This window comes from Natrix helvetica, assembly GCF_964273705.1.
Source record: "Natrix helvetica genome assembly, chromosome: 11".
NCBI classification, from domain to species: Eukaryota; Metazoa; Chordata; class Lepidosauria; order Squamata; family Natricidae; genus Natrix; species Natrix helvetica.
This window is the reverse complement of record NC_138562.1, coordinates 18,270,807-18,282,476: the sequence shown is the minus strand read 5'-3', so window position 1 is coordinate 18,282,476 and position 11,670 is coordinate 18,270,807. Positions and strand designations below refer to the sequence as shown.

At 59.6% G+C, this 11,670-nt stretch overlaps 2 protein-coding genes across 2 annotated transcripts; both read left to right on the top strand.

Moving 5' to 3' along the window:
* The first annotated feature begins 34 nt into the window (after window positions 1-34).
* Window positions 35-1,921, top strand: LOC309397604 (centrin-2-like). The gene is made up of 6 exons (XM_081963743.1): window positions 35-109; window positions 190-339; window positions 427-555; window positions 733-870; window positions 967-1,053; window positions 1,553-1,921. The coding sequence occupies exons 1-5, from the start codon at window positions 104-106 to the stop codon at window positions 1,051-1,053; spliced, it is 510 nt and encodes a 169-aa protein (XP_081819869.1). The 5' UTR covers window positions 35-103; the 3' UTR covers window positions 1,553-1,921.
* Window positions 1,922-5,292: 3,371 nt separating this feature from the next.
* Window positions 5,293-9,658, top strand: LOC309397751 (BTB/POZ domain-containing protein KCTD12-like). Its single transcript, XM_081964044.1, has 2 exons — window positions 5,293-5,565; window positions 7,700-9,658. The coding sequence occupies exon 2, from the start codon at window positions 7,712-7,714 to the stop codon at window positions 8,591-8,593; it is 882 nt and encodes a 293-aa protein (XP_081820170.1). The 5' UTR covers window positions 5,293-5,565; window positions 7,700-7,711; the 3' UTR covers window positions 8,594-9,658.
* Window positions 9,659-11,670: the final 2,012 nt, after the last annotated feature.

Here is an 11,670-nt window from a genome sequence, read left to right as displayed (position 1 = left end):
TCGCGGGAGGCGGGGCGGCTTTGGGCTGGGAAGGGCGGGCGGTTTCCTCCCCCCCGCGCGCGTGTGAGTCGCCCCGGTAACGCCAGTCGCGCCGGAGCTGCGGATGATGGTGAGGCGGCCCGCGGGCGGCGGCTTGAAGGGGGGGTGGGGGGGCGGCGGCGGTGGTCATCGAGGCTCTCGCCCGTCCAGGCCCATCGAGGGAAGGGGACGGCGGCCTCGACGCGGAAGAAGCTCGGCCCGAAGCTGGAGCTCAGCGCGGCCCACAAGCAGCAAATGCGCGAGGCCTTCGACCTGCTGGACGCGGACGGGACCGGCACCATCGACGTGCGGGACCTGAAGGCGAGCTGGGGCCGCCTGGGAGGGGGGCGCTGGGCGGGGGGCTCCCTGCCCCCTTCCCGTTCTCACCGCCTCCCCCCCCCCGCCCAGGTGTCCATCCGCGCCCTGGGCTTCGATCCCACCAAGGAGGAGCTGCGGCGGGTGGTGGCCGAGGTGGACAAGGAGGCGGCGGGCAAGATCGGCTTCGACGCCTTCTACTCCGTCATGGCCCAGAAGATGGTAGGGCCGCGGACAACCCCCGGGGGGGGGGCTTTGCCGTGTAATTCTGCCCGTGCAGCGGGAGGCATCGGGAGGGAAGCCCCTGGGCGAGCGGGGGAGGGGGCGCGGGGAGCCTTGGGGGGGGCAGGCTCTGCGGGGCGAGAGAAACGACTCCCCCCCCCGCGCGCAATCCTGTAGTCAGAAATCGATTCCAAAGAGGACATCCTGAAGGCCTTCAAGCTCTTCGTGGACAAGGACAGCGGCAGGATCGCCTTCAAGAACCTCAAGCAGATCGCGGCTGAGATCGGGGAGAAGCTCACCGATGAAGAGCTGCAGGTGTTTCTCCCACCCCCACCTCCCCCCACCCCTCCCCGGAGGGAGCCTGCTGGCCCTGTTGAAGAGGCTCTCCCAGCCTCTTTCTCTGCCCCGCAGGAAATGATTAACGAAGCCGACCTGAATGGCGACGGGGAGGTGACCGAGCAGGAGTTTCTGAAAGTCATGAAGAGGCACGATTACTAGGTGACTCCCTGGGGGGCCCAGAGTGCCTGGCCTCCCCACAGAGACACCTGTTACTCCTCCGGCTTGTAGGGACATGGATGGCTTGATAGGGAGATGGGGGGCCTCTAACCTTAACCAACAGAAGGGGATTCAGAGCTACTTGGAGGGGAGAGGTCTCCTTTCCCTCCTTCTGACCATGGCAGAGAAGAGAGTGGCTTTGGGGGCGCCTCTTGGAAGCAGCCGCCTCCGCCCAGCACCTGCTTCCAGGCATGCTGGACCCCCAACTCTCTCTCTGTCTCACTGAAAGGGGGGGGACGATGGGGCCCCAGGAAGCTATGAAGCTGTCCCGGCCATTGGACCAGCTTCGCAGGTGGCATGGAACCCCCCCCCCCCCCGACAGTTCAAAAGCACTTTTCCTTCCCTCCCAAAGCTGTTCCCACGGGCGGATTTGGGAGTTCCTGTATGCGAAGCAGGTCACCTGCCCAGCTGTGTGAATGAGGGTTGGGTTTTCTTCACTCAGGTAACACGTTGTTTGAGCCCAGCCACAACGTCCTGAACAAGACTGAACAAGGATCCTGGCTGAGGAGCATCTGGTGATCGCAAGAGGCAACAAGAGTCACCTTCAGCAGGCGTGGACCCACTAAAAAAATCAAAAGCCCAGGAATCGACTGAGATTTTGTGACAGGGCAAAACGTCCATAAAAACTGGGAGTGGGGGAGGGGGTAGCAAGAGGGAGTGGTTGGCCTCTTGGAAGCTTTGCCTCCTCCTCCTCTGCAGAATGGGACGGTTTGTTCTAATGCTTTGCAAAAATTTCCACCGAAGGGGGAAGAGGCAGCTATACACACAAGTAACACTGGCCAAGAGAAATAAAGTTGCATATGTTGCAATTGCTGCTTCTCCCTGGTGGTTGAGAGAAGCAGCCGCGAGTGGGACTTCTGTATGTGCCAGGAAAAGTGGAAGCACCCCCTTGGGTGACCAGGGTCAACCTTTGGCCACCCCGAGAAAGACCCCGTCAGAACTTCATTGCAACAGATGAAAAGCAACCGAAGCACCCGGGGGGGGGGGAAGAGGCGGGGTGCGTGGAGGGAGGGGGGTTTAAAAACTTCCTCCTCCTCCATGGTGAGGTTGCCCGAGGCTCGGGAGGTCACAGGTGGGCTGGAGGGGCTCGTAGAGCCAAGCAGAAAGAACGTCGGAAGGGAGCAGTCATCCCGCGTGGCTCTTGGCTTGTTTTTTTTCCGGTCTTGAATCTTCTTTTTTTTTAAAAAAAAAATTCAAACATACAAAATGCACAAAACCAAAACTTAGACATAAACTACATTTAGATAATACATTGGAACTTAATGTTCCTTGTTATAGCAGTTTTAAATCAGTCCAATTCTCCTTATGTCGTTTCCCTTTTGAATATGTTTCGTTTGGAGTTTCACCCTTTTTTTTAACCCTCGTATTTTACTTCTCTATCTGATATATTGGGTGATTACCTCTAATAAGTTTAAACTCTCTTGAGTGCATATATACATGGTAATCCTCCTTAACGTCTACTTTTGGGGGGATTTATTGGCTTCTTTCACTGACCCTTGTTTCTTTCCTCCATCCACCGATACCATTTCCCCCATATCTGATAATATCCTGTCTCTTCGGTCTTGAATCTTCTTTGACCTCGCGGGAAATCCAGCCAATGGCTCAGCTTGCTCTTGACCCCCAACAGCAGCCAGAGAGAGACAGGGCTGCAGCAGATTCCCTGCAGAGGAGCGAGCGGTTCTGCCACCCCACCTGGAGCCCTTCTGCCAGCCTGGCCTGGCTCTTTTGTGAGCGAGTGACTGCCGCAGTCTCGCTCTGCATTCCCTATCCGGAGGGAGGGAGGGAGAGACGGAAGCCCAGGCTTATTGTTATCGAGAACAGTAGAAATAAGGAGGTTGGGACTCGCTATCAATTAATTCAGCCCTCTGGCATTTCACAGCCCTTGTCTGCACTTCCTCCTCCTGTGTGATCCATCACACCCAGGCACTGCTTTATGGGCCCGGGAGCAACTTGGCACCCCACCTGCAAAGGGGATTTATGGTTGGCATATATTATGTCAGAGGAATGTGAGAAGCCGGTAATTACTTCGTAAATATTAATGCCGCGTCCCCCGGAGAAGCGAGAGGATGAAGCCAGGCTGTTTCTGCAGAGTCAAGCTCTGGGGGTAGCAGCGGGGGGGGGGGGGGAGCTCCCAGCAGGGAAGCTCAGAGTGACAGGTGGGCCTCACCACTGTCTGGAGCTTGATCTATGAGTTCCCCTGGCATTAGTTGGCATTGTGCCCTGGGGAGACTTCAGCTGATTTACCTTCTCCTCAAATCCTGGCTGGTCAGGCCACCTGCTCCCCCCAAAAACTGGGACACACAATGAGGGGTGCCTTGGCTTCTTTTGTCCTTCCCTCCATGCCCCCCTTTTCTCCATTGCATGTCTGCTCCAATTCAAAGTGACCCACTGCTTTGGTGCCCTAGCTGAAAAGCACTTTTAGTCACCTAAATAATTATTTCTGAGCAGGCTGCCTTGTTCAAAGAGTAGAAGAGCCGCTGCTTCTAGAAGTTTCCACCAAGCAAGGTCATATTCTCGCTCTGCAGAACTGTCCAGATTCGTATGGAAGAGAATATTTGAACTTGGGTGTTTTCTAAGCTTTGGTTGTTTCCTTGCAGACATCTCATTACCCAAGTAGGGAACATAATCAGTATTAGCACCAAGGACTCCACTGCCCACATTAGAACCTGGCAACTTTGGTTCAAAAGTGCCCTGCCTGAGCTTTTCTTTTTTTTGGGGGGGGGGTGTTCCAACTGCCCCTCCAGCCACCGGATGCTTTCCTCAGGAGAGGCATCTTCCTTGCAGGCAGTGGGGCTTTCTCCATGGTGCCCCTTCCCCAGGTTTGGGCTGCACCTTTCTCTTCCTTTGCTCAAGTTTCTGTCTTTGGGGGCCAAAGGATGAGAGGCTGGAGCTTCTGCACTTTTCACACGAAGATGACAGGATGGTTCTGTAAACCACTTTAACAAGGGAAGCAGGAGCTGGAGGGCGGGGGGGGGGGTTGGTAAGGGGAATAGCTGCTTCCCTCCCCACAGACAGCCGCTCCTTGGGGGCAGCCTTGCTCCAAAGCCAAACAGGTGAGTGGGGAAGCGTCCCTAAGAGCACAAACTAGAAAGCCTCCTCTCTCCCCCCCACCCCCAGCAGCGGGATGAGCCCAGAGATTGGGGCGGCTTGTGCATTGAGGAGTGTGGTTTTGGAGAATGTGCTGCGGATGCTGCTTCCTTTGTTTTCATCACAGCTGGTGTGAGACATCCAGAGTTACGGCACACAGGATCTGCAGCCATCCCGGTCTTTGAATGAATGATAACACAGGGACCAAGTCAGCCTGAAGATTCTGAGATTTCTGCTAAAAGCGAAATATCCCTGAAGCAGAAGCGCTCTCTGTCCCCGAGAGAAAAGGGGGGTTGAGGGAGGGGGCTTGTTCCAGTCTCAAGGGATCCTTCAAAGGGAGGCAGGCCAAGCAGCTGCTGCTGACCGGGAGAGAAGGGGGGAGGCGCCCATGATGGAGGCTGAGGGAGCCCCGTCACAAAAAGGCTACGATGCAGAGAGAGAGAGAGAGCCGGTTCCAAGCCGCGGCAGCCCTGATCCTGGCCGGTGGCTTTCTCGCGGCCAGGTACTGCTGAGCACCTGAAAACGGAGCTCTGAGCGCCGGGAAGGAAAGCGGGACAAAAACCTAAGCCCGCAGTCCATCCATTCAAAGGGCGCCTAGGTTTCAGCGCATGCGCCGCTCTTTGTCCGAGGCTCTCTGCACGCAACCCACGCTTGTCCGCGATCCACGGGGATCCTGGTCCAACGGCCGCCTCGCAGATTCGAAGCGCTGCTGACACCCCGGGCTCCCCTTTCCCTGCGCTTGCCACGCGGAGGCGCGGCTAGGTCCCGGGGGGCGCCCGAGGCTCTCCGCGTGGGATCCGTGGCCTCCCCCGGGAACGCACCGCTGGCTTTGCGCGGATTCCAGCCTGTCCTCGCCCCCCCCCCCACTCCCTTCTGCCCCGGGCCCGGGTGGGGATGCTCCGGGCTAAGGAGGAGGACGAGCAGCTGTTGGGCCGAGGGGGCTCCCCTCTCTCGCGCGGCCCACGGAAGGGGAAGGGCGGCGGCGGCTGGGCTGAGCTGCCGGAGGAGGGAGGGAGGGGGAGGAGGCGAGGCGCGTGTCGTCAACCAACCGGGGGAGGGCCTGTCGAGGCTGCCCGCGAATAAAAGCGGCCGGGTCGAGGGGGGCGGCGAGGAGAGCGAGGAGCCGCCGCGCAAGGGGGCCAGGGCAGCGAGAAAGCGGCGTTCTCCGGCCAGGCCGCCCCCCGCCCCAGCAGGACACCCCGGCCCTCGCCCACCACTGTCCCCGCCGCCGCCGCTACCCCGCCTGGATGCGCTTGGCCCGGGGGGAGTCGCGGGGCTGCGATCAGAGGCGGGCGCTGTCGGCTGCGGCGCGCTCGGCTTGTCCCGGCCTCGGAGACCTCGCACTCCGGAGGAGCCGCTGCTGGAAAGGTGGGCGCGAGACGGGAGCGCACCTGGCGCAGTGCGCGCGGAAAGGGCCCCATCCGAGAGACGGGCAGGCTGAGGGGAGGGTGCTGACCGGCCGCCGGGTTGTGCCCGGCGTTTCTAGGAAGGCAGGATGGGCTCTGGGGCGAGGTAAAGCCGAAGGGCCGCTGGGCAGTGCTCTTGGCCGGACAACGCGGTTCCGCGCGTGGGACAGGGCAGCTAGCCATCGGCCAGGCTCTGGGATCTAGTTCCGAGGTGCACACGTGTTCTCCAGAGGAACTAGGCAGCGGGGGCGGCTTGCCGTTGGCAGGGCCGTTTCCACGCGCGGAATTATCCACATTCAGTAGAACCGGGCGTGGAAGTCGGAGAGCTGCGGCCTAGGAGCCGAACCCGCAGGAAAAGGCGGCTTAATCCGAAGGAACGTCAGAATCACGGGATGGGGCAAAGCGCGTGTAGGAGGAGGAGGAGGGGGCTGTAGAACAAAGGAAGGCACCCTTCCCTCCCGAGGGGCCTCTGTCACCGAGAAGCCGGGATGTGCCAGAGCCCCACGTCCACTCACCCGGCTTCTGGGTGCGCGCGTGGGTGAAGCAGCTGCTTCCCCAGCCACGCTCGGCGTCCTTCAAAGGCGGCCTCGGCGGAGGTGTCGAAGGGCGGCCGCGTCTCTGACCAGAGGGAGCTGCGCGCCTGGAAATAAATCCTCCCCCCCCCCCCCAATCCCTGCTCTGAACCTCCCCCGCCCCCCCCGCCCCCCATTTCGGTGAGAAGCACTTTTGCTCTCCTTCCCAGGGCCAGATTGAACACAAAGGCGGCTCTGGTGGTTTTTTTTTTGGGGGGGGGAGGATTAGGTCATCCTTGAAGGAAGGGAAGAGGGGCCAGACTAGGCTGCTCCTTTGGCCGGCTTCCATGCAGGACCAGTCCAAAGGGGAAGCAAAGGGGCCCAGAGGGAATACTTTTAGGGGGGGCGTGCATCCCTAGCGCCCCCTCCCTTCCCCCCCCAGGTTTTGGGAGCCGTGGGCTGTGCAGGAGGAAGAGAAGAGCAACGGTGTTGAGTGGGGCACCTTATAACTCTGTTCCATAATTCCAGCCCTTCCCTTTTCCTCAGAAATGCCAACCTTCTTGGCAAAAAGGGAGGCTGTTTGCCCATGAATAGGAAGGAGGCAACCTGGGAACGAAAATCCCAAAAGCCCTTCAGCTTCCTTTCCTGCATTCTCTCACTCCTCCTCCGGGCTGTCCAAAGCAGGAGGGGGGAGGACAAGAAGAGCCTTGTGAACAACAGGCCAAGGGAGTGTGTCATCCCCCCCGGGGGGGGGGCAGTGAGGGCCAACCCCTGGCCCAGTTCCCTGCTCAGCTGATGGACCGAGAAAGGCATTTCTCACAGGCACCCAGTTATCTGCTCGATAAACTTTTGATTCATGGGTGCGAGCCAAACTTAGAGACCAACCATTGACAGCTCGGGGGGGGGGGGGAGCGGTTCTGCCAAGCTCTCCCCTCCCCTCCCAGCCCTGCAGGCTCTTCTAAGGGACGCACAGCAGGGTCGGCCTTTCTGCCCCATGGGTTAACCGCATGGATTCTCCTCTCAGCTTAGCGGGAGGCCAAATCTCACAAACAAGGGCTGCAGCTTTGGGGGGGAGGCAGTGTGTGTGTGGGGGCAATGCACAGCCCTTGCTGGAGGACTCCGGGACTCTGCTGGGAGGGGCATTCCTCCTCTCCCCAAGGGGCAAAGGGCTTGAACGGGATGCTGCATGGCTTAAAGTGGGTCTCGTCATAAATGAGGACATTGTCTCTGCTTTCTTTGGAAATGAGGCGTTTGTCCTCTTTTTACCTGCCTCCAAATTAAACTGACCAGCAAACCCCATTTCGTCAACCCCCTTTTTTTATTGAGCAAAAACCCCATGTTGGGTGTTGCCGTTCTCCCACCTGGCAGCTGCATGGCGGGTGCAGTTTTGGGCAGAGGTCAGATTGCAGCCCAAGAACCTCAGCCGTCACAGAGGTCCATTTCTGGGGGTCCTTCTGGAACAAGGTGTGTGTGGCAAAAGGATGGTGTGTCTGCATGGGTGGGAGCGGTCAGCCCAAGGTCCTGAGATCACCCACCCCACTGGATAGGAGGAGCCTAACCTTCCTGTGTGTCTTTCATTTCCAGGGGGGCCTCAGGATGGCCTTGGCGGACATTGCCAGCGGTGCCAGGCTCCGGGAGGGCTCAGCTTTCCCAGAGATCGTGGAGCTGAATGTGGGCGGGCAGGTCTACCTCACCCGCCACAGCACCCTGCTGGGCGTGCCCGGCTCCTTCCTCTGCGACCTCTTCAGCCAGCAGAGCACCCAGTCCTTAGCCCGGGATAACAAAGGCCGCTTCTTCGTCGACCGGGACGGTTTCCTTTTCCGCTACATCCTGGACTACCTGAGGGACCGGCAGCTGGTGCTCCCCGAGCGGTTCCCCGAGCGGAGCCGCCTGCAACGGGAGGCTGAGTTCTTCAAGCTGCCTGAGCTGGCCAAGAGCCTGGCGCCCAAGATCAGCAAGCAAGACTCGTTGGGCGAGGAGCCCTGCGCCAGCGACACCGAGGAGTTCTCCCCCAGCACAGAGGCCGTCCGCACCCTGGGGGCGGCTGTCGCAGGCTTGGCTGGCCCCCCTGGAAGCTCCCTGACCCCTGTGGCTGGAACCGGTGGGGGGCAGGAGGCCCGACGGTCCGGCTTCATCACCATCGGTTATCGGGGCTCCTACACTCTGGGGAGAGACAGCCAAACGGACGCCAAGTTCCGGCGAGTGGCGAGAATCATGGTGTGCGGGAAGACCTCCCTGGCGAAGGAGGTCTTCGGGGAGACCCTCAACGAGAGCAGGGACCCTGACCGCCCTCCCGAGCGCTACACCTCCAGGTACTACCTCAAGTTCACCTTCCTGGAGCAAGCCTTCGACCGACTGGCCGACTCTGGCTTCCACATGGTGGCCTGCAACTCCACCGGGACCTGCGCCTTTGCTCACGAACAGACGGATGACAAGATCTGGACCTCGTACACCGAGTACGTTTTCCACCGTGAGTGATCCTCAAGCCCCAGCAGAACCGAAGCGCCAAAGCCGCTGAACCAACCCCCCCCCCTAATGCTCTGTTGACGCCGATTTCATTTGAGATGCCCTCGGACTTTGAGTCTCTTCCCTCCCATATTTCCAGCCCGAACCCCAGCAGCTCTTGAGGGATGCCAACCCTCCTGCCCCACCACAGCCCCCCCCCCCCGGGAGCATGGACTCGGAACGGCTGGAAGAGGACGGCGTGCCTGGGGTGGACTGGGCTCCCTGCAGGATTGCAAAGCAAAAAGACATTGCGCACCTCACAGGGGCACTTGGTAGCCTTTCAATGAACCAAGTTGGGAAGGACCTGACTGGACCCCCAGACCCTTGCCAGGCATCCCGCTGCCAGCGCTTTCCCCCGTCACTCCTTTGAGCATCTGCGCCCCTTGGGTGCCAGGGCTTTTGAATAGCAGCAGAGCCAAAAGCACTAAAACCCCCTTGCCTCCTATGCCCACATGGCACGGCTAAATATACCCGTTTTCCTTGATTGAAGGGAGGGGGTGACTGCAGCCCCGGTGCCCAGTTTGAGGAGGTGCCAGGGGTAACGGGGGGCAGTGGGTGCTTTGCACACCAAAAGCCTCGCTCACTTTCTAAAGTGCCATCTAAATTTTCTGTTAGAAATAAGGAGAGTGTGGGAAGGGGGTGCAGGGGGCACGCCTATCACCCAGCATACAAGCAGGGCACATTCACCAGCCTGGGGATGCTTCTGGTGGGGGGAGAGGGGAGGTTGCCTGGCAGAGCCCCACATATAAGGGGCCATGTTAGCGTTGCAGAAAGCCTTTGCTTCAGGAGGGGTTTTTGCTCCTAGCTGGGAGGAGGGCCGTCTCGGGTGGGCCCCAGCAGAAGCCCCAGGTGCTTAAAGGCTGCCCTTGGGTGTCCTCTCCCATGCCCACAGCTGTTTGAGTTACAGAGGTGGGAAGGGGAAGTCTACAGGTGAGCCTTGTCTCAGGTGGAGGCCAGCAAAGCTCTGCACGGTGTATTTTGAGCTGGTTGCTCCTGTCGCCGGATGAGGGGCCAGGCGTAATAAAGGAGCAAAATATCTTGGCGCCTGTCTCCTTCTTAACCGATCAGTGGGCTGGGACAGGAGGCTGTTGGCCAAAGGCAGCAGGGGAGCTTCCCAAGAGGAGCGTCTCCCTCCTGCCATGGAAAGGCTGACAGTGTCACCCGGGGATCCTTTCCTCTGGAATGGCCCAAGCCTTGGTCTGCAGAGGTCACCCAGGAGCCCTTCTGTCTCTCTGTCTGTCTCCCTCCCTCTCTCTCTCTGTCTCTCTCCCTCGCTCCCTCTCTCTCTACCTCTCTCCCTTGCTTGCTCCCTCCCTCTCTCCCTCCCTCCCCTTTGTCTCTCCCTCCCTCTCTCTCCCTCCCTCCTCTTTGTCTCTCCCTCCCTCCCGTCTCTCCCTCCCTCCCCCTCTCTCTCTGTCTCTCTCCCTTGCTCTGTCCCTCTCTCCCTCCCTCTCTGTCTCTCTCCCTCTGTCTCTCTCCCTCCATCCCCCTCTCCCCCCTCTCTCTGTCTCTCTGTCTCTCCCTCCCTTTCTCCCTCCCTCTCTCTCTCCCTCTTTGTCTCTCCCTCCCTCCCTTTCTCCCTCTCTCTCTCCATCTCTGTCTCCCTCCCTCCCTCCCTCCCCCCCCTCTCTCTCTCTCTCTCTCTCTCTCTCTCTCTCTGGCTAAGGGAAGTAGAAAGCTGGTAGCTCACCTTGAGGAGAGGGGCCAGAGTCTCAGGGGTCGACCACACCTTCGTCGAGGACAGGGGGAGCCTTCCATGCCAAGGTCTCCTCCTGAAGCTGCTTGGCATCTAAGGGATGAGCAGGTCCCAGAGTCAGAAAGCCCAAGGGTTGGGGACCGGGATTTGCAGAGGACGGGAGGGAAGACCGCGAGACCCTCTGGTAACAAGGCAGCTACAAGGGGCACCTTTGCGCAACTCACACACTCACAGAGTTAACACACTTTCAGCATTCATGCTACAATGAGGAATCCATTCACCCAGCTCTGCTTTGCAAAAAGGCCAAACCATGAAGAACAAGCCAGTCCCACCAGGCCTCTCCCAGTTTGGCCCACCCAAGATTTTTGCTCTTTTGGCATCACAAAACCTGGAACCATGGAGATGGGAGGGGGCTTGCCCATTCTTGAGCCCATGGTTGGCCAGGGGAGATGGTGATTGGGGGGGGGGAGGGGGCTTGCAAACCTGCCCTGAATTCTCTGGCCTAATCTACATGTTCCTCTGTGACAAATGCAGAATCCCAGCCTTTCCCCAGCAGCAAAAGCAACCTCATCCCTTTCCCATGAAAAGGGTCGTGAATGTCCACTTCTTGAGGGGCCCTTGATAGCAGGAAGGCTGCGTCTCACTTTGGATAAACCCTTGGCTCCTTCCCTCCCCTCCAGCTCCAGCACAGGCTGGGCCCACCTGCTCTCAGGAAGGCCACGGTGGGGGGTGGTAGAAGGGAAAGTGATGCCGGAGGGAGCCTTCAGCCAGCTTCGCTTGCCTGCCGCATGGTTAAAGGCCTTGCTGGAGCTGTTCAGGGTCTTAGCTCGGATGATTTGGACTGTGGGGGAGGGGAGGGGGAGGTGGCATGAAGGGAAGGGGGGCTCTGGCAGTCCCCAGATGGCTTGGCTGGTCCTTAGGAGTCTCCAGGGCCAGGAAGGAGGGCTGCAGCTCCCCAGGGCTGTGTGTTGTAGAGGGACCTTCATCAAGGAATCACATATTCCCCGAGATCTAATTGGGAAGAGTGGCCAGCCTGCCAAAGCCCTTCAACTGGTGCAGACACAGGCACCCCCCCACACACACACACCTTCCCTTCCCTTCCCCGCAGCTCCAGAGAACTGGCGGCTGACCAGACCCGCCGCAGTTGCTGGGATGTGCCGCTTGACGTCAGGAGAGCTCTGGATTGCTTTGTCTTTGTCTTTCCTGGCGGCTCTGGTGGGAATGCGGAAGGCATGGATTCTAGGCAGGGGAGGCCCTTGTTGCAGGCTGAGCCTTGAATTGGGCCTGGCAAATCTCTTTCCCGGCCAGCTGCTAAGCCAAGTGCAGAGGGGGCCTCCAGGGGTCAGCCCCCTGC